We start from the raw sequence: 22697 nt of genomic DNA, 5'->3' as shown, positions 1-22697 counted from the left end.
AATTATGAGTGCTATTTTTTAATTTATTCACCTATCTTACTGTGTTTAAGTGGTTTTTTTGTCTTTGATTTTTGAGCCTCATTGGAAGAAAGAAATATTCAGGTCATCTTAAAATTATTTGTTTCAGATGATCACAAGCTAAATTCCTGTATCATTGTATGTATTCATCTTCTTGTTCAAGTAAGTCCTATATGAGTGTCTGACAGATAGTCTTGGAAGACAAATTTCCGTCAAATATTAGTGACATTGTCACCTTTGGAAAAATGAGGGGCACTTTGTTCTTGCAGGTCTTGATTTCTGGGGTTAAATATGCAGTTTCTTTAAACTGTCATCCTGGGTTTGAAATTGCCATGTATTTTCTCAGTGTTCAACACAATTGCTCCCATCCTAGAGTCTAGAAAAGCAGCATGACTCTCCCTGCCCTAAGGCTGATGACAGGTTTGGACAATGTAAAAAACTTCAGTCATTTTGTACTTGTTGTGTTTCTGCTATGTTTTTTCCAACCCTCCAAATTTCTTAAATACTCAAAGATTTTCAAAGTGAGTCTTCCACTTCAAGATACTATATAGCTTAAAATTTTTAATTTATTTCTGTATTCATCAAATGTAACAACCTAAGTCTTTCATAACACTGGGTATGTTTGAGAAAAACACCTAATTCATGTCTGAGTTTGTGATTTCCCTCTTGAATTTAAAACAAAGGTTTTATGTTCACCTGCCCACTATTGAAAACTAAAAATAAAAAGAACATATGAAAATAAATTTCAAGTGATTCTGTATGTAGACATTTTAATTAGCTTTGGGAATGTCAATTAAAGTGTCTTTGAAGATCTTAAAACCATCATGGTTTTAAGTGTCCCATCTAGTGTCTGTTGTTAAGACCCTCAACTTTTTTTTTTTTTCATTTATTTTTATTAGTTGGAGGCTAACTACTTCACAATATTGTAGTGGTTTTTGTCATACATTGATATGAATCAGCCATGGATTTACATGTATTCCCCATCCCGATCCCCCCTCCCACTTCCCTCTCCACCCGATCCCTCTGGGTCTTCCCAGTGCACCAGGCCCGAGCACTTGTCCCATGCATCCAGCCTGGGCTGGTGATCTGTTTCACCATAGATAATATACATGTTTCGATGCTGTTCTCTCGAAACATCCCACCCTCACCTTCTCCCACAGAGTCCAAAATTCTGTTCTGTACTTCTGTGTCTCTTTTTCTGTTTTGCATATAGGGTTATTGTTACCATCTTTCTAAATTCCATATATATGTGTTAGTATGCTGTAATGTTCTTTATCTTTCTGGCTTACTTCACTCTGTATGATGGGCTCCAGTTTCATCCATCTCATTAGAACTGATTCAAATGAATTCTTTTTAACGGCTGAGTAATACTCCATGGTGTATATGTACCACAGCTTCCTTATCCATTCATCTGCTGATGGGCATCTAGGTTGCTTCCATGTCCTGGCTATTATAAACAGTGCTGTGATGAACATTGGGGTGCACGTGTCTCTTTCAGATCTGGTTTCCTCAGTGTGTATGCCCAGAAGTGGGATTGCTGGGTCATATGGCAGTTCTATTTCCAGTTTTTTAAGAAATCTCCACACTGTTCTCCATAGCGGCTGTACTAGTTTGCATTCCCCCCAACAGTGTAAAAAGGTTCCCTTTTCTCCACACCCTCTCCAGCATTTATTGCTTGTAGACTTTTGGATAGCAGCCATCCTGACTGGCGTGTAATGGTACCTCATTGTAAGACCCTCAACTTTTCACTGACGTACTCATGAAGACAAGTGGAAATGCCCTGTAATTCTGAACTAAGCCCCTTTTGTCACAGTCTATCCAGTAACTGTTTGGTCGGTGGAGCTGCAGTGAGAAACGTCGTGTTAGCACCTGCACTCTGGCATTGCACTTCTACTGGACTACAGGTCAGAAACAGAGGACCCTGAAGTGGGGAGGCCCAGGTAAAAAGTGCTGACAGAGGCTCATTTCCACGCTGTGAGCACTCCCACATGGCCAGAGATGCTCGGTGCCTTCATGGGAGGTCACCTGTGAGTTCCACGCTGTGAGTGCTCCCACATGGCCAGAGATGCTCGGTGCCTTCATGGGAGGTCACCTGTGAGTTCCACGCTGTGAGTGCTCCCACATGGCCAGAGATGCTCGGTGCCTTCATGGGAGGTCACCTGTGAGTTCCACGCTGTGAGTGCTCCCACATGGCAGTAGATGCTTGGTGCCTTCGTGGGAGGTCACCTGTGGTTTTCCTTCTGCCCTCTCATTCTCCAAGGACATGCCTGGGGCAGGTAGAAGGGAAAGGCAAGAGTTTCTAAGGATAGCTATTGGTTCTGTTTTTAGTATTGCTATAAAAAATGGGTGTATGCTCAGTTGCATCCAACTCTTTGCAACCCCATGAACCATATAGCCCACCAGGCTCATCTATCCATGGAACTCACCAGGCAAGAATACTGGGTGGGTTGCCACTCCCTTCTCCAGGGGATCTGCCTGACCCAGGGATTGAACTTGTGTCTCCTACATGCTTTACCACTGCGCCACCTGAGAAGCCCATTGCATAAAGATATTTCCTGTTTCACACAAATTCTTTGTATTGGACAGAATTATTTTGTTTATACTGATTATAAAAGTAACAACTATCCAGATGTCTTCTAAGTAAGGGGAGGGGAAGACACAACACTTGCAAACAGGAGATTTATTTTAGGCTCTTTTATATTATGATATTGTTCTTAGGCTCATGGCTTATATGCAAGATGGTTTCTGAGAATTTCACCTTGTAATTGCATTGTTCTCCAAATATGTTTATTTTGAAATCTAGTTAAAACACAGCTTTTATTAGCTGGCTGAGACAGTGTTCAGTGGATGAAATTTGTTTACCAGGGTAGGTTATTTTATTCATTCGAGCAGTGATTTAAAGACAGATTTGAGGACTTCCCTGGTGGCTCAGTGGTAAGGAATCCTCCTGCCAGACAGGAGACACGGGTTCAATCCCTGGTCAGAGAAGAGCCCACATGCCGCAGAGCAACTAAGGCCGTGTTCCACGATTACTGAGCCTGAGCTCTATAGTAAGAGCACTTCTCCCACTGCAGTGAGAAGCCGGAGCATCACAGCTCAAGAGGACTTCCTGCTCGCCGCAGCTAGGGAAAAGCCTGAGTGACGACGATGACCCAGCACAGCCATGAATAAATAAAATTATATTTTTTAAAAATTTGGAATCTTTAAAAGCGAAAGGAAGATTTGAGTTCTGAGCTGTAGTATTGTGACCTCCTGGGCCACAGTTTTGATTTGTTAGATGTTTGCCTACACAGTCTTCAGAATCTTTAAGGCACTTTTCTATCAGAAAGCTTACTGAACAACTGAATAGGAAGAACTCTTATGGAGTCCGTAAGCATTCATGCCATTAAAAATGAGACAACTTAAGACCTTTTTGAAAATCTATAAATGTCCCTGATCCCTCTCAAGATCAGTTATCTCTTTCACTTGATTTCTCCTCTTATATCTTCTTACCTTCCCCATAGGGCTTCCCTGGTGGCACTAGTGGTGAAGTACCCACCTGCCAATGCAGAAGACATGAGAGACACAGGTTCAGTCCCTGGGTTGGGAAGATCCCCTGGAGGAGGGCATGGCAACCCACTCGGTATTCTTGCCTGGAGAATATCATGGACAGAGGAACTTGACAGGCTACCGTCCATGGGGTTGCAAAGAGTCAGACACGACTGAGCGACTAAGCACATATGCACCTTCCCCATAAGCAACTGACTGTATATCTACCTTTAAATACCTAGAGTGTTTTCAAATACAGTAATAATAATAAGCGTTGTGGAGTGTAAGATGTCTGCTCTGGCATCTATGCTGTTTAGACTCTATACTGTTTAGATTCTATGCTAAATAGCCTCGTTTATATTTCATGTTCCAACCTAGAGAAGTGGATCATTTATATTTCATGTTCCAACCTAGAGAAGTGGATGCTATCACACCTGTTTCACCTGTAAGAAAACTGAGTCACATAGAGGTTAAATCAGCACAGAGTCAAGATTTGATCTCAGCTCAGGCTGCCTTCAAACTTGACATTCTTTTCCTATGGGGAGATCTTAGACCCTCCAGTGGGGAACAGCTTTCCTTTGGCTTTCAGATACAGGATTCACAAGCGTACGTCCTCTATTAAATCACAAACAGTGGATACGGGAGCGACTTCTCACTCTCCTTTAATACATGAATAGAGTCCGCTGCATTTTGACTGCCTGACAGGAGGCAGGAGAGCATTGGCTTTGGCCTCTCCTGGGACTAGTTTCTGACTGTGAACTTGGAAATGGACGCATCCTTACCTGTTTCTCCATAGATGAGGGGATAACAAATGCACTGTTTTTCACAGAGTTGTTGAGGATTAAATGAAATTTTCACCCCAGCATGTATTATGCTTGGAATGAGGCTTGGCACAAACCAAGCCCTCAAATATGAGCTCTTATTTTGAGAATCCATTTTGTCGGCATCAGTGTGAATTAAGTGAGGATCTCTTGCCAGGTTTGGCATAGACTTCTGTATTTGAAAGTGTTCCCTTCACAGTAGGACTCAGAATGAATATGAAGAAAAGTGACCTTTTCTCTTCTCCTGCATGAGGTTGGACTCACTGTCATTGCTTCAGAGCCAGTGTCTCATTCCACATCCTGAAACAAAGCAGGATGAAAACCCTGCTTGGCATCATGAGTTTATATCCACAGTAATACATTTTGCAGAGGCCTTGACTGGCAAGTGGCCTTGGGTGGAATCCTTCGATCAGGTAGAATTTTGGAGCACTCGGCAGACGCCCACAGTCCTGTTTCATAGGAGGTGATTTGAGGCAGTGTATGTCACAATCACGAACAGGGCTTGGTTTACTTTCCTAGTTCTACTGTGACAAATTTCCACAAACTTAGAGATTTCAAGCAAAACAGATTTATTATTTATGGTTCTGCAGGTCTGAGGTCCAAAATGGTTTCCCTAGGCTAAGATCAGGGTATAAGGCTTAGTACTTATAAAAATTTTAGGGGAAGAAAAAAAAAAAAACTATTGCTTGCCTTTTCCAGATTCTAGAAGCCACCTGCATTCCTAGAATAAGTCTGTGCTGGTGCCTTCATTAAAGTGAAAGTGTTAGTTGCTCAGTTGTGTCTGAGTCTTTGTGAGTCCATGGACTGTAGCCTGCCAGGCTCCTCTGTCCGTGGAATTTTCCAGGCAAGAGTACTGGAGCAGGTTACCATTTCCTTCTTTCATGTGGTGGTTCAGTCGCTAAGCATGTCTGACTCTTCATAATCCTCTCCAAATGGTTGAAAACATGACTCACACTTTTGTCTTCATGAAGCCAAACTGGTTTAGTTGATTTTGATCTCAGAGTTGAAGGGGATAGGGGAAGTAGGCATACATTTTTGTGATGAGGTAATATATTAATACATGGTCATAATATTATAGTCAGTATTTGCTATATATTTTATTGGATGATTACTGACTTTTAGAATCATGAAATTGTGAATCTGTAAAAAGTTTTATAGGTCACCCAGGTTTTCATCTGCAACTCAAGGAGTATCCTCTGCAACAGACCTTCTCAAACTTTAGGATCCACAGTAATCATGGCTAAAGATGCAGATTCTGATTCAGTAGGTCTGGGATGGGGCCCGAGACGCTGCATTTCTAATACACTCCCAGGAAGCTGCTGGTCCAGGGACCACACTTTGAGTAGCAAGGCTTCTGAGCATTCCTGACATTGCTGCCTTGGGGATGATTCTGTTACAGTCTCTTCTTCGTATTTTGGTAATTCCAACTGTCACATACAGAAATCAGTAGTTCTTGGATCAAAGCCAGACTCAAAATAGATGCAAAACTTTTCTGATGTTTTAAAAATATAAATCAAAATGACATCGCAGTTGAAGGGAATTTTAAAAAATAGGATGTGTATGTAGGATCTGAAGAGTCTTATATTAAGCATCTCTCTCTCTATATATAGATGTTTTATGTGTGTGTGTGTGTGTGTGTGTGTGTGTGTGTACTTCCCAGGTGGCGTTGGTGGTAGAGAACCTGCCTGCCCATTCAGGAGAGGTAAGAGGTGCAGGTTCAATTCCTGGGTCAGGAAGATCCCCTGGAGGAGGGCACAGCAACCCACTGCAGTATTCTTGCCTGGAGAATCTCATGAACAGAGGAGCCTGGTGTACTACAGTCTATGGAATCGCAGAGAGTTGGACATGACTAAGCAACTGAACACGCTTATGTATACATATATGTGTGCATGCTTAAGTCACTCCTGTTGTGGGTTGTCATTTCCTACACACACACACACACACACACACACACATATACACGCACACATATATATAAAAATATATATACACACATACATGTGTACATCCATATGTATGTATGTTTATATCTATCCATCTATATATCCTGCATCCATACTAAATCATACAACTATGAAATCCCAAGTTATATGATATTTTGTGGCACTGACAACTTTAACATTTTCCTTTACATCAAAATTTTTATAACAAAATGAAAAATTGATGGTTATAAATTTGAACTGTCCTATAGATGTCAGTGTGAGTCTAAGTGCAATGTTGCCAGCCATTCTACATTGAGGAAGCCCACAGCCACGTTCAGACGTTGGTTGAGTTGGACTGAGTTGAAGGGGCCCATGTAAACTAGCTCTACCTTTGAGGCGAGAGTTCCTGGTTTTATTATTTAAATTTGGCTACCATACATACTGATCACCTTAATTCTTATTTAATATTTGAAAGTTATTACTGTGGAAGAAGTCAGCTGAACGATGGTGATTATAGCATATCAAAATCCTTTGTAAGTGATTATTTTAATGACTCTGTACCAACAGGGAAACGTAGACATTCAGACAAAAAACAACCTAATTATGATGACAGCACCCAAGTGAAGCGGTGACGGTTACAAAACCAATTTAAAAGTTTTTTGACAGCCATGGCTAAAAGCTTTGTTTAGACCTTTCAGTAATAACAGTTTACTTAAGACATAAATCCACAGCTAAGGAGAATAGAAAGAGAAAGTTGTGGCTTTTCTGTCATGCAGATGAAGTGGAAAGCAGTTGAAATGTTTTTAATAGAACGTTACCTTGAAAAAAGTCTAGAAAAGGAATAATAGCTACGGAATTTTAACTCTCTCAATGCAAGAAAGACTAAATAAAAATTCTAATGAGGATAGAAACTTGCCAGCTGATATGCTTATCAACGTTATGAAGGTCAGTAGTTCCTGCAAGCAAGTTGACGTGCATTTAAATATGTTGACTGACAGCCCTGGAATTTGATTTTGCATTATCCATGAAATAAAGTCAAGGGCAAATAAATGGATGTAAGAACGCATCAGTAGCCATGGTGACACGCAACCTCACTAAATACCTGCTTTTGCAGGGGCTGTGACATCTCTCACGTTATTAGACTATCGCTTTTATTTATCTCACTTGGTTCTGGACTCAGTCAAATATACAGCGTAATTAATTCTTTGACCTTGGGCAATTTATTTCTCATTGCTGAACATAAAAATACCTCGGTCACATTTTTTTTTAACTGCACATCTTAATAGAACATTTATAATACGCAAGTGCCGCTGTAAGAGCTGACAGGTATTTATGCGTTTGTGATAATAACTTTTGGAGGAGCCGGTACGTGTCTCCATTTTACCAACGGGGAAACTGAGGCATGGGGAGGTTGGAGAACCTTGCTTAGGGCCACAGAGCTCGTGCCTGGTAGAGTTTCAGGACCACGCACTTTGGCTCAGAGCCCATGCTGTGGCTGACTACAGGGCCTTGAAACCCCAAGAAGGCACACATTTGGATGCAGAGAGTCGACGGCAAGCTCAGAGGTATCCTTCTCGCCCTTTTCCTCTTCTCGGGTTCTGCTTTCGTTAGGTTCTTGCAGTTGCAAAGATTGAAGAACTCTCAGGTCAAGATCAAGTGGTGTCCACATGTGTTTATAAGAACCAGTGAGCCCCGAAACAGGGGTGTTGGCAGCTGGTGCCAAGGGGTGTGACTCAGTGATGCATTGTGTGGTCAGCTTCCCTCTCCTCCTTCTGCTGCCCAGGGTCTTCAGCTTCTACCCCCTCCTTTTACCCCCTCCCCACTGTGGGGCAGGAGCTCCTAAAAGGGACTTTAAACAGACGTGGGTACAGAGTCTGGCGCGGCTGTGTGCTTGCTGTGTGACCTTGGACAAGTGACTTAACCTCTCTGAACTCTGTGGAAGAAGCGGGTAATACATCCCACCATGTAGGGTTACGGTGGAGATGAAAGAAGTAAAAGAAATAACATACTTACAGTATTCAGTACATGATAGCTAATATAATAATAGCCACTGTTTTTCAAATACCTAATTATTTTACCTCAAGGTAGGCAGCAGGCTTGGACCAGATATGGATCCAAATTGTGGTTTCGTCTTCAGTATGTGTGTGACAGTGAGAAAGTTACTTAACTTCTCTGAGCATCAGTTTCCTTCTCTATAAAATTAGCGTAACTTCCTAGAACTGTTAGGACGTTGAATGACTTCATTTATGTAAAGCACTTATGACAGCTTTGGGCACATAATAATTATAAATATAGACATGAGCTATTATTGGTTGTAGTATAATTTTCAATAACATTTATGCAGAGAGTACAAAGTTCTGGTTATATGAGGTAAGTAAATTATGAACGTCTATGGCATAGTACCTGTAGCTATGTACTCTATTGTATATTTAAAATTTACTAGGAGGATAGATCTTATGTTGTGTTCTTACCACAAATAATAATAACAATATTAATAGAGGAGGCAAGAGGAAGCTTTGGGAGGTGATGGATATGTATATGGCTTTGATGATGGTCATAGTTTCATGGGTGTATATTTATCCCCAAGCTCATTGAGTTATACATGTTCAATATGTACCACATTTTTAAATATCAACCATACTTTAATAAAGTGGTTTTAAACATAGAAAATAAATTATTAAAAATAGTAATTTCAAGAAATAAATAATCCACAGAAGCAATACATTAAAAAATAAATAGATCTTAGGTTTCTCCTGCTTTTCCAGTTCTATGGTTTATCTCTAAAATGCTTTCATCAACAGTAGCTTTTTCTCTTAGCAGAATAAAGTGATACTTGTTATATGGTATCAGCTTTCCAAAAAATAATTTCTCCATAGAGTCAGCAGTAAGGATAAAAGCTTCCTAACTAGCCAGTGAAAATTAAGATATAGGTTATACACAAGTTCAGTGAAATGTATTTTCAGTTTTTAACCAGAAGTTTCTGAAACTATCTCCCCAGGTACTTTTTAGCTGCCTGCAGATAAAAGATTGCTTTGCTCACAGTATTTAGTGACAGTCATCAAGTTATCTTAGAAAAGTTGTTCTGGACATGTGTTTGCCAAGCAGAGGGAGGCTCTGGGGGAGAGAGGGATTGGGGGTTTGGGTTAAAAACGTACAAACTATTATATATAGAGTGGGTAAACAGCAAGGGCTTCCTATATAGCACAGGGAACTAATATTCAATGTCCCATGATAAACCCGAATGGAAAAGAATCTGAAAAAGACTGTGTATATTGTGTATATGTATAACTGAATCACTTTTCTGGACAGCTGAAATTTACACAACACTGTAAATCAACTTCGCTTCAATAAAGTACATTTTTCTTAAAAAGAAAGACTGTTCACAACAGCATATAACAAAGATGTTGCAGATCCAGCAAGATCTGAGTACATAGGTGTGTTGAATCGTGGGTTTGTCTCTTCATTAAGAATTCATCTGCTTTGCCTCCTCAGCAAATGATGCGGTCGTCTGTCTTCCACATGTTCATCCTGAGCATGGTGACCGTGGACGTGATCGTGGCCGCCAGCAACTATCACAAAGGAGAAAGCTTCAAGAGGCAGTATGATGAGTTCTACCTGGCGGAGGTAAGCGGCTCACGGGCACAGGTCACTTTTCAAGGCAACCTCGAACCTCGGCTCATGACAGCAACTTTCAGAAACGTGTAAAAGTTCACTTCAGCTCAGTCATCATTTGACTTTGACCCGAGATTATTCAGGACTTCCCTGATGGCTCAGTGGGTTAAGAATCTGTCCCCAATGCAGGAGGTGCGGGTTTGACCCCTGGGTCGGGAAAATCTGGAGGAGGGCATGGAAACCCACTCCAGTATTCTTGCCTGGAGAATCCCATGGACAGAGGAGTCTGGCAAGCTACAGTCCTTGGGGTCGCAAAGACTCAGACTCACCTGAAGCTACTGAGCACGCACGGAGCTGGTTCATTGTGTACTTGTGAGGTGTCTCCCTTGGTCCCCGCGTTGCCTGATCTGTTTCCTGGCACCCTGAGTGACCTTCCCACATTGTGTGTCCTATGTGTGTATCACGTTGCCAAGGCAACCCTTGGCCCGGGTGTTACCCTGGCCATCTAGGTATTTCCCTACCCACCTCTTTGTTTTCTCTCCATCATTATATTGTGCGTCTGTTTCCTCCAAAGTGTAGGCAAGCACAGATTCAGAATATTGTAAATGAACAACTCAGCTCAACAGTACCAAGGACGAGACTGGAGGAAAATAGAAAGATTTCTGTTCTAAAAATCTGAGGTGTTACAGCCAGCACTAAAGCTATAGTCAGAAATAGGTAGGTTTAGTGACGAAAATAGTGAATCTTCTTGCTTCCTACAGCCCATACTAGAGTTTTGTAGTAGCGGTTCTTACTGACGGGATAACCTTGTTAACATTTGTTGCTTAAATATTTCTTAATGATTTCCAGAGACCTCTGCCTTTTTTATTGTGGAGAATTATGTCTATAACAGATCTTAGAATTCAGGGGTTTGGTATTTATAGAAAAATTGATTGACAGATGACTCTTTAGAAACCCATTCATCATGTAAGTGAGAAATACATGTCTAGCTGTGCTACACTTGGAGAAATCCAATATATGAAAAATAAAACTTAAAAAGCAGAAACATCACAATGTGATTATTTTTATTACAAAAGCACTTTCCACATACAAAATCAATTTGCCTCAGAGTTGGGTTCTCTTCTATATCCAGAATTCTCCCAGTGCATTTAAAAATGGATTTGGTTAACAAAAAGTCAATCCACCCACACATCAATTTTTCAGAAAAAGAACTGATGGTATACAGCTATTGAATACAAACTTCTACGGAAACTTTTAAGGAGTCACTGATGAATTCCTCCCTTGGTGGAGATGTATTTCCTGTAAGAAAATATTAATATTAAACTTGGTCACCGTGACGTGACATTGCCTAATAGCTGTGTCATATATGGAACATTTTTGTTGTTGTTGTTCAGTTGCTAAGTCATGTCTGACTCTTTGCGATCTCATGGACTGCAGCCAGCCAGGCTCTGCTGTCCTTGGGATTTCCCAGGCAAGAATACTGTAGTGGGTTGCCATTTTCTTCTCTAGGGGATCTTCCTGGACCAAGGATTGAACCCAAACTCCTGCACTGGCAGGCAGCTTCTTTACCACTGCGCCATTTAGAATTGTGGTGTATGGAGCTTACAGTTAAGCAAGAAATATAGACAGTAAATAGTAACAAGTTTTCATGCTATGGAGAATCAATGACATAGGCTCACAAAGAAATTATGTCCAATCAAACACCTGAAAAATGGATATAATTTTGCTGTGAATCCAGCACAGAAGGTATGGATCGTTATTAAAAAGCAGAGGGGGGATAATTGCTCTACAATGCTGTGTTAGTTTCTGCTCTACAACAGCATGAACCAGCGATAAGGACACATGCATGCCCTCCCTCTTGAGCCTCCCTCTGCTCCTCCATCCCGCCCCGCTAGGTCATCACAGAGCACGGGCTGAGCTCCCTTGCTATACAAAAGCTTCACACTGGCTATCTACTTTATATTGATAAATGTATGTTTCAATGCTACTCTCTCAATTCATCCCACCCTGCCCTACCCCTGCTGTGTCCACAAGTCCATTTTCTATGTCTGCTTCTCCATTCCTGCCCTGCAAATAGATTCATCAATACCGTTTTTCTAGATTCCATATGTATCAGTTCAGTTCAGTCACTTAGTGAGTCATGTCCGACTCTTTGCAACCCCATGGACTGTACCAGGCCAGGCCTCCCTGTCCATCAGTAACTTCCGGAGCTTACTCAGACTCATGTCCATCATGCCATCCAACCATCTCATCCTCTGTCGTCCCCTTCTCCTCCTACCTTCAATCTTTCCCAGCAACAGGGTCTTTTCCAAAGAGTTTGTTCTTTGCATCAAGTGGCCAAAGTGTTAGAGGTTCAGCTTCAGCTTCAGTCCTTCCAATGAATATTCAGGACTGATTTCCTTTAGGATGGACTGATTTGATCTCCTTGCAGTCCAAGGGACTCTCAAGAGTCTTCTCCAACACCACACTTCAAAAGCATCAATTCTTAGGTGCTCATCTGTCCTTATGGTCCAACTCTCACATCCATACATGACTACTGGAAAAACCATAGCTTTGACTAGACAAACATTTGTCAGTAAAGTAATGTCTCTGCTTTTTAATATGTTGTCTAGGTTGGTCATAGCTTTTCATCCAAGGAGCAAGCGACCTTTAATTTCATGGCCGCAGTCACCATCTGCAGTGATATTGGAGCCCAAGAAAATAAAATCTGTCACTGTTTCCATTGTTTCCCCATCTATTTGCCATGAAGTGATGGAACTGGATTCCATGATCTTCGTTTTTTGATTGTTGGGTTTTATAAACCAGCTTTTTCACTCTTCTCTTTCACGTTCATCAAGAGGCTCTTTAGTTTCTCTTTGCATTCTGCCATAAGGGGTGGTGTTATCTGCATATCTGAGGTTATTGATATTTCTCACTGCAATCTTGATTCCAGCTTGTGTTTCATCCAGTCCAGCATTTCTCATGATGTACTCTACATATAAGTTAAATAAGCAGGGTGACAATATGCAGCCTTGACGACATACTCCTTTCCCAGTTTGGAACCAGTCCATTATTCCATGTCCGGTTCTAACTGTTGCTTCTTGACCAGAATACAGATTTCTCAGGAGGCAGGTAAGGTGGTCTGGTATTTCCATTTCTTTAAGAATTTTCCACAGTTCGTTGTGATCCACACAGTCAAAGGCTTTGGCATAGTCAATAAAACAGAAGTAAATGTTTTTCTGGAACTCCCTTGCTTTTTCAGATTCAACAGATGTTGGCAATTTGATCTCTGCTTCCTCTGCCTTTTCTAAATCCAGCTTGACCTCCATCCGGAAGTCCTTGGTTCATGTACTGTTGAAGCCTCACTTGGAGAATTTTGAGCATTACTTTTCTAGTGTGAGATGAATGCTATTGTGTGGTAGTTTGAACATTCTTTGGCCTTGCCTTTCTTTGGGATTGGAATGAAAACTGACCTTTTCCATTCCTGTGGCCACTGCTGAGTTTTCCCAGTTTACTGGCAAATTGAGTGCATCACTTTAACAGCATCAATCCTTTAGGACTTGAAATAGCTTAGCTGGAATTCCATCACCTCCACTAGCTTTGTTCATAGTGATGCTTCCTAAGGCCCACTTGACTTCGGACTCCAGGATATCTGACTGTAGCTGAGTGATCGCACCATCGTGGTTATCTGGGTCATGAAGATCTTTTTTGTATAGTTCTTCTGAGTATTCTTGCCACATTTTCTTAATATCTTCTGCTTCTATTGGGTCCATACCATTTCTGTCCTTTATTGTGCCCACCTTTGCATGAAATGTTCCCTTGGTATCTCTAATTTTCTTGAAGAAATCTCTAGTCTTTCCCATGCTATTGTTTTCATCTATCTCTTTACATTGATCACTGAGGAAGGCTTTCTTATCTCTCCTTGCTATTCTTTGGAACTCTGCATTCAAATGGGAATATCTTTCCTTTTCTCCTTTGCCTTTAGCTGCTCTTCTTGTCTCAGCCATTTTAAGGCCTCCTCAGGCAACCATTTTGCCTTTTTTGCATTTCTTTTCCTTGGGGATGGTCTTGATCCTTGCCTCCTGTACAATGTCATGAATCTCCGTCCATAGTTCTTCAGGCACTCTGTCAACCAAATCTAATCCCTTAAATCTATTTGTCACTTCCACTGCGTAATCATAAGGGATTTGATTTAGATCATACCTGAATGTTCTAGTGGTTTTCCCTGCTTTCTTCAATTTAAGTCTGAATTTTGCAATAAGTTCTTGATCTGAGCTACAGTCAGCTCCTGGTCTTGTTTTTGATGACTGCAAATAATATAATCAGTCTGATTTTGGTGTTGGCCATCTGGTAATGTCCATGTGTAGAATCTTCTCTTGTATTGTTGGAAGAGGGTGTTTGCTATGACCAGTGCATTCTCTTGGCAAAACTCTGTTAGCCTTTGCCCTGCTTCATTCTGTACTCTGAGCTCAAACTTGCCTGTTATTCTGTTAATATATAATATTTGTTTATCTCTTTCTGACTTATTTCTGACTTGCTTCACTCTGTTTGACAGACTCGAGGTTTATCCACCTCACTACAAATGACCCAATTTATGATCATGCTATAAGAAATTTCAACAAAATTTCAAATGTTCTAATATTGTGGAGTTCACTGATACTATTTAAGGGTATAGGTAGTGTCCAGTGGTAATTACAAAATCCTTGCTGTTCTTTTTTGTATATAGTACTATTTTAAAATATATATATTTTTTTAAATTTATTTTGGCTGCACTGGGTTTTCATTGCTCTGTGCAGGCTTTCTCTAGTTGTGGTGAGGGGGCTCTTTCCATTGCAGTGGCTTCTCTTGTTGCAGGGCACAGGCTCTAGGCACACAGGCTTCAGTAGTTGCAGCTCTGAAGTTGTGACGCGCTAGCTTAGTTGCCCCGAGGCATGTGAGATCTTCCTGGACCAAGGATCGAACCTGTGTCCTCTGCATTGATAAACAAGATTCTTAAACTGTGCCACCAAGGAAGTCCAATAGTACTATTTTTTTGTTTGTTAATTTAAAAAATCAACAAGAGAAGTTGTTGTTCAGTCACTAGGTTGTGTCTGACTCCTCACAACCGCATGGACTGCAGCATTCCAGGCTTCCCTGTCCTTCACTGTCTCCTGGAGTTTACTCAAACTAATATCCATTGAGTCAATGATGCCATCCAGCCATCTCATCCTCTGTCATCTTCTGCTCCTCCTAACTGCAGTCTGTTCCAGCATCAGGCAGCGTCTTTCCCAATGAGTCAGCTCTTTGCATCAGGTGGGATTGCGTAGTAAAATATGGCACATGCTATCTTTCTATTAATTGTTGCCTACTTCCAAAACCATCCCAAATGATGTAGTTCTCATCAACTACATAGTAGAGATTTAGTTCACTTAAAAAAAATAGATAGGTATCACTTTTTTCTTGAACTACTGAAACATTCAGAATTTGTTCCACATCTCTTAATTAATGAGGTGTATCTGAGTTTCCTAAAGCATGCTTGATCTTTATTGCAGTCACATTATCTCTTTTCTTTGTATCAGAAACTTCTATACAAGTCAAAGTGGTGAGTTTCAAATGACTGTGGATAAGTCATTTTAATCACACTTAATTTTTTTTATAAAATATTCTCTTTTTAAAAAAATTGATAAGGATGGTTTGGGCTTAAGCCAAGAGTCAACAGACTTTTTTCTTAAAGAGTCAGATGGTAAACATTTCAGACTTTTCAGACCATGTGTCCCCTGCTTCAGCTACCCAACTCTGCTACTGTCATGCAGAAGAGAATGTGGCCTCAGAGTGGTTGTGTGCCAGCAAAGCTTTCTTTACGAAAAGAAGCAATGAGCTTGATCTTGGTTTAAGCTGTAGAAACACCATCTGAGCCACCAGGGAAGCCTCTAGAGACACAGAGCATGTCAACTAACATCCCTGTGTGTTGAATTCAAATATAGTAAGACTAGCAACATAATAGCTGCCATTTTTTTTTTTAGAAGTTGCATTATGTTGCCAAGTGCTTTAGAGGAATTCATTATCTCTGTTAATCCTCAAAATGGCTATAATAACAGCAATTCAAGTTTATGGACTATAATGATACAGTATTTAAGGAAATAGCATTATGTAATATTTTATAAAGTTTATTTTTAAAATAGATCACCAGAGGCCATGAGCTTTCAGAGAAGTAATTTCTTGAGTTCCAACATATTCCAGAAAAAATTATTTTGAAAATCCAAAATAAGTCATTAAGAGTCAACTTGCAGTCTAAAAAACAGTCTTGAAGCATAAATTAAGTTGCTTAGCTTCTATTGAAAGGCTGAGGCCTTGTTTAGTTACTTTGGTTTAATTAACCTAAATTTAGAATTAGTTTAGAAACAGGGAAACTTTTCTTTGTTTTTGAGGCTCTACATAAACATAACAATGTAAAGATTTACTTTCTTTTGGAAGTTTTCATTTTGCATTTTGATCTAAAATAATCCATTGTCATTACTATTATACATAAAATCACATTATTATACATTAATATAATGAACATAATTATATTTTACAATGTATAAATGTATTTTTATTTATTAAATTTATTTTAATAATATATAATTTATATTTATTAAAATTTATTATTTTTATTAATAAATTATAAAACTTGAACAGTACTTAAACAATGCTTTTGTCTGGTGGCTCAGATGGTAAGGAATCTGCCTGCAAAGCAGGAGACCCAAGTTCAATCCCTGAGTCAGGAAGATCCCCTGGAGAATGAAATGGCAACCGACTCCAGTATTCTTGCCTGGAGAATTCCAGGGACAGAGGAGCCTGATGGGCTGCAGTTGATGGGATCTCAAAGAGTCGGACACAATTGAGTGACTAACACTTTTACTTTTCATTATATAAAAATATGTAAATATATCTGTATATCCACCAGATTGTACATTTAACAGAAGTTTATCAGCACAGCCTTATGCACAGATTAAAAATTTTAACAGAATCCCTCTTTTAAGAAACTTGTAAATTGATAAGAGCGAGAGAGAACAATGAAGTTCTAAGAGCATGCCCCTGTTTAATTTCTGGTGGAGGGACAGGTTTACCTCATTTAGAACTCCAGGGTGTCTCTTTGGTTTCCTGTTTTTCTCTGATTGTTCTGTGTTTTGAAGCAGAAGGCCTTTCATCAGCATGGACTCATTTTGCCATCTTACAGAAAGTTATCTTTTCTAGCAAAGTGGTTTCTATGTTCCTCTGAAGACATTTGGCTTTAAGATATTTGTTAAAATGAAATTATATGAAAGAGCCATTTATTTTAGTTCCAACAGAATCTGACACCCGTGTTTCAACTCATTAATCACAAGAAATTACTGAATTATGAAAATAACTCATCTTATTCTACCAGCAGCCTTTCATATTATCATTGGGTTTAATTTCATCTTTTGGGGAACTTTAATTAAATAAGTTTCTTTTGACTATAGCTTCTTCATGTGTTTCTAAAGAATTTGAGCAGTATCTTGTTAGGTGAAAAATAATACAGTAATGACATTTTTGACTATTCAATGATCCATCTCCAAAGTCTGCTTTTTAACTGTCTAGAGAATTGGAGGTATACCATATACTAAGAGTAGGTGATTTACCGACACCTCAGAAATGATGTGGATCATCCTTTATTTGAATGTTATTTAACTTGAATTTCATTTAGGAGAATAAGGGTACCTGAATTATGTTTCTTGTAAGTTTTATGCTAGAGTCTTCTTCTGTGATAAATGTGCATTCATTTTCTAATGAATATCCATTATGTTTCTCTGAAATTATGAAATAGAGTTTGCAACACAAATCTTGGATAATATATTTCAAATATCTTTGCACATATGGGCAGTATCTCTGCTCTTTTATCTTCTTGGACCTGTGTATCACAATCAGCTCATTTATAATTTGTCACTGATCAATGTTCATACATTATTCATAGAATTAAAAGGGCAGAACAGTTTCCATTGTTCCATTTATATTAAGCATGTCATTTTCCATTTAGTTATTTTTCTCCTGAGCTTCAGAAACTTGGCCATCAACTTGTTGTCTTACCTGCTATCCTCACAAATCCAATTACAAGTTCTTTTGGAAAACAAGCATTTTAAACTAAATTCTTGTATTTTTCATTCTAAAAAAAAAATCTTTTCACAAGTTATGTGCTGTCATCATAAAAACAAATATAATAAAAAAAAACATATAATAATGTTTCTTAGAACAGTAACTCTGTCATTTTTGTTTAATTAAATTTATTTCATTTTATTTAATTTTAATTAAATTTGCATTCCCTTATTGACAATTTCCTTGAGGACAAGAGGGCTTGTTATGGTAGATATTAGATAACATATTTATTATTATAAGATGAAAATTTGGAAAATAAATAAGATGTGGTATTTAAAAAACTTATAAAACCTGCATTCCTGAAAATATTACTTAAACTCTGCTAAGGTGATATCAAATCTGATTTATCTGTATAGCATAAATTCTCAAGGGGAGGTAAAAAAATCCCTAAGAGGATAAAAACTGTTCTTGGAGGGGCAAAAAAATCCTACTCTTCTCCATATATAAAACAGAGGTAGATATGTTTATATTTCTAACATATATATGCTAATAAAAATTCCATATGATGTAGTGATTAGAAACAAAATATCTAAAAAACGCTCAGGGGGTGGTTAAAAAAAGATTGCAAATCCCTGATTTAGGAAAAATTGTAAGAAGAAAGAAATATTTTGGTGTTTTCATGTATCGTTTTCAAGTTTCTTCAAGTAATGTGGCAACTATGTTTAGGAAAAGTTTTAGAATCCTCCTCTCACAAATCTTTCCTTCACTCTTAAAAAGACAAGTTTCAACTTTAAGCACCCACTGATGGTATAATGTCCTCTGAGAATTCGAGACAGAGGAAAGGTCCTACTGTGACCTTCTCAGGGTGGGGCCTGCCGAGTTAGGGGTCAAGGTCCTGGGTGCTCCCAAACTAGGGGTAATGAAGGGGAGACTCCCAAAGGTTGCAATGCTGACTGCTAAGGATTTGCAGAGGCCCTGGAGATTGTCATATGGAGTGAAGTGAGTCAGAGAAAGACAAATGTCATATGATATCACTTATACATGGAATCTAAAAAATGGTACAAATGAGCATATTTGCAAAACAGAAATAGAATCACAGATGTAGCAAACAGATTTGTGGTTGCCAAGGGGGAAGTGAGGGAGGGGTAAACTGGGAGATTGGGAACTTCCCTGGCGGTCCAGTGGTTCAGACTCCACACTTCCACTGCAGAGGGCACGGATTCAATCCTTGGTCACAGACCTGAGATCCCACGTGCTGCACGGCATGGCGTGCGCGCGCACGCGCGCGCGCACACGCACACGCACACACGCACACACACACACACACACACACACACACACACACACACACTGGGAGATTGAGATTGACGTATGCTTGCTGCTGCTGCTGCTGCTAAGTCACTTCAGTCGTGTCCGACTCTGTGCGACCCCATAGACGGCCGCCCACCAGGCTCCCCTGTCCCTGGGATTCTCCAGGCAAGAACCCTGGAGTGGGTTGCCATTTCCTTCTCCAGTGCATGCAAGTGAAAAGTGAAAGTGAAGTCACTCAGTCGTGTCCGCCTCTTAGCGACCCCGTGGACTGCAGCCCACCAGACTCCTCCGTCCATGGGATTTTCCAGGCAAGAGTACTGGAGTGGGGTGCCATTGCCTTCTCCATATGCACACTACTACATATAAAATAGATAACTAATAAGGACCTACTGTATAGCACAGGGCACTGTCCTCAATACTCTGTAATGACCTGTATGGGAAAAGAATCTGAAAAGAATGGATATGTGTATATGTAAAACTGACTCCCTTTGCTGTGGACCTGAAACTAAGACAGCATTGTAAATCAACTTGTACTTCAATAAACTTTAAAAAAAGATTTGCAGTAAACCTCTAAATTGGGCACATGCTTAGATGATGCTTTGGGGGAGCACTTCCATGTAACTGGATTCTTCAGATAACTTGCCAGCCTCCTTCCTTTTGTATGGCCAGCACTATGACTGGTACGTTCCACACTGTCCAGCAACTGTCAATGTTGAGTTCATTGACTCAGGCTGGAGCCATCCACTGAAAGGAGCTTACCAAAATTACTTCCTCACTGCTTCTGCCCTGGATTGTTCCAAACTGTTATCTTCTGCTGAATTGAAATCCTGTGCTAACCCCTCTAACCAACACTGACAACTTGGTTTTCCTAAATCCCTTTTGTAATTCCTGACATAGTTCTTCCCTTTGCCAGAATGACCCATAATTATAAGTAAGTTCAATATATTTTTATGTATCATACTGTTACATGAAATTTTAGGACTTTGGGACTCATACTATTTCTTGGAGAATGGGATATTGGCTTGTGACAATTCAGACAATGTTCATGTTAGCATGTGAATATTAACATTCACAGACAATGTAACCAAGACATTTGCTCCCAGGAGAATTGGAATCAGGAATTCTAGTAGGAAAAGCAGTAGGAATATGGGTGTTTATACATAATCACATAATAATTTGCTAAATCATTTTTAGTGCCTTTTAGTGGCTTTGAAAAGCACATGGTTTTCCCACCAGGCGAATAATAATGCACAGGGATCCAACTGCATAGTTATAAATTATGATCATTTACACAGATTGCTCCATCTGTCTTTTGATAGCAAATGCAAATGCAAAGTTAGTAAAGAGATTAATTGTATTGATATGTAATTAGACAATCTATTCAAATGTATTTCAGGCATTTATTGGTAGTTCCTTGATTTAAAAAAAAAAAAGAAAAAAGGCCACTTTGATATGAATTACGTTCCTTCCCTGGGAATGAAAGTCTGGAAATGCAGGTGAGGAGAGGTGGACCCTGGGTACTGGCCACTGCTCCCTCTGTTAATGTCAAGCCTGGCTGCAGGGAAGCCTTCAGATGGACCCATGGAGTTCAGTTTCTCCAAGAGTCTGCCAAGATGCCTGGGGCAGAGGACAGCTGCTGGACTTCCTCCTTGTGCTGTGGGGCCCCAGCTGAGATGCCAGGGCTGGAGATTAATTGCCTCTTGTTGGCACTTGTGGCCAGGATCTGGGTCCTCTGGCCACCTAGACCAACCCTGCCGAGGAACTGTGGTCCCAGGAGACAGAAGAATCCTGTTTATCTCTGAGATCCAGGCAAGGAATCTCCCGAAGAGCTGAATTACTCCCAGGAATGGATTCTACCCTCCTGGGATGGAATCCTGACACAAAGCAGCTGCTTCCTTCTTGCTGTTGTTGTTCAGTCACTAAGTTGTGTCCGATTCTGTGACCCCATGGACTGCAGCACGCCAGGCTTCTCTGTCCTTCACCATCTCCCAGAGTGTGCTCAAGTTCATGTCCGTTGAGTAGGTGATGTTATCCAACCATCTCATCCTTGGCAGCCCCGTTCTTCTCCTGCCTTCCCCCTGCTGCCCAGCCAAGGGACTGTAGGGTGTTAGGTCATTTATCACCAAAAATAATCTCACCACTGTTGAGAGCATTAAAGACAAATAAACAAAACATATAGCAGTGAGCAAGCAAAGAAAAATGTTCACATACAAAGGGACTCAGAAAATGAAGATGGAACTAGAAATCCAAGATGAATATGTACAGAAATTTCCCAATCTGGTAGAATGGATGAGCCAGAGAAGAGGGTTCCCCCCGCCCCTGCCCAGTGTCTCAAAGATAGTTAATTAAGGCAAAAAACAGACCTTCGAAATTTGACTAACATTTTCCAAAAAATGAGCTGAAAAGGGCATGGTCGTTGATGAGAGCTAATTATATGAGAGAACAAGTGGGCAAAAATAAAGAAATGGTAGAAATCATGAGGGAAAATCAAGAGTCTAAACTTGATTTTGGAATAATAGGAGTCCCTGAAGAACAAAGGGAACAGAAGAGTAATAATAAACGAGAGAAGAAAATGTTCCTAAACTGAGGCGTTTCTGTCCCACTCTTTGCAACTCCATGGACTGTAGCCCGCCAGGCTCCTCCGTCCATGGGAGTCTCCAGGCAAGGACACTGGAGTGGGTTGCCATGCCCTCCTCCAGGGGATCTTTCTGACCCAGGGATCAAATTCATGTCTCCTGCCTCCTGCATTGACAGGCACGTTCTTTGCCACTGGCTCCACCTGGGGCTTGATAAAAAAGCAATAATTACTATTCAAGAAGCTAGAATTGGGACTTCCCTGACAGTCCAGTGGTTAAGACTGCGAGCTTCCACTGCAGAGGGCACAGGTTCGATCCCTGGTTGTGGAGCTAAGGTCATGTAAGCCACGCAGCATGGCAAAAAAAAAAAAAAATCTTTGGTAGATGATCTCAGATAAAGCAAAATTTAGGAAGAGGTGTGGTATCACTAGGAGTAGGGGGGTGAAAGATGGATACTATGCAGTTTGTAGGTTGGTAAGGGTGTGAGGGAGGAGTGAGCAAGCCCTTTTGTGCAGGAGAGGAGTTTGCAATTATTTAATTTGGATGCAATAATAAAAAGCTATAGGTTAATCTATGACAGCTGAGCATTAAGCTGGGAGATTAGAAAAATTGAATCTAAATAAACAAGGAAGAAAAAAAGACATTAACAATGATTTGCCCAAACCAGAAAAGACAAGAAAAAGTTAAAAGATGAATATCAAATAACACACAATAAACTAAAAACATAAGACCAGGTATAACTTTGGCATGCTAAAGGTGAGAAGGCTGAATTTTCCTATCAAAAATCATAGAAAAATATGCCCTTAAAGGAGAAATGGTTGATTACAGACTAGGGCAAAGAAGGCTCAAGATTTTTT

General features: G+C 40.1%; 1 protein-coding gene across 1 annotated transcript in view; it reads left to right on the top strand.

Moving 5' to 3' along the window:
- The window catches only part of NALCN (sodium leak channel, non-selective), a 270853-nt gene that overhangs the window by 80836 nt on the left and 167320 nt on the right, over nt 1-22697 (top strand). The window contains exon 11 of the mRNA XM_061133830.1: nt 9782-9913. Within this exon, the coding sequence (XP_060989813.1) occupies nt 9782-9913 (132 nt within the window). The remainder of the gene's footprint in view (nt 1-9781; nt 9914-22697) is intronic.

The sequence above is a fragment of the Dama dama genome, chromosome 30, assembly GCF_033118175.1.
Source record: "Dama dama isolate Ldn47 chromosome 30, ASM3311817v1, whole genome shotgun sequence".
NCBI lineage: Eukaryota > Metazoa > Chordata > Mammalia > Artiodactyla > Cervidae > Dama > Dama dama.
Note: the sequence above shows the minus strand (reverse complement) of the source record. Positions and strands in the feature narration are given on the sequence as shown.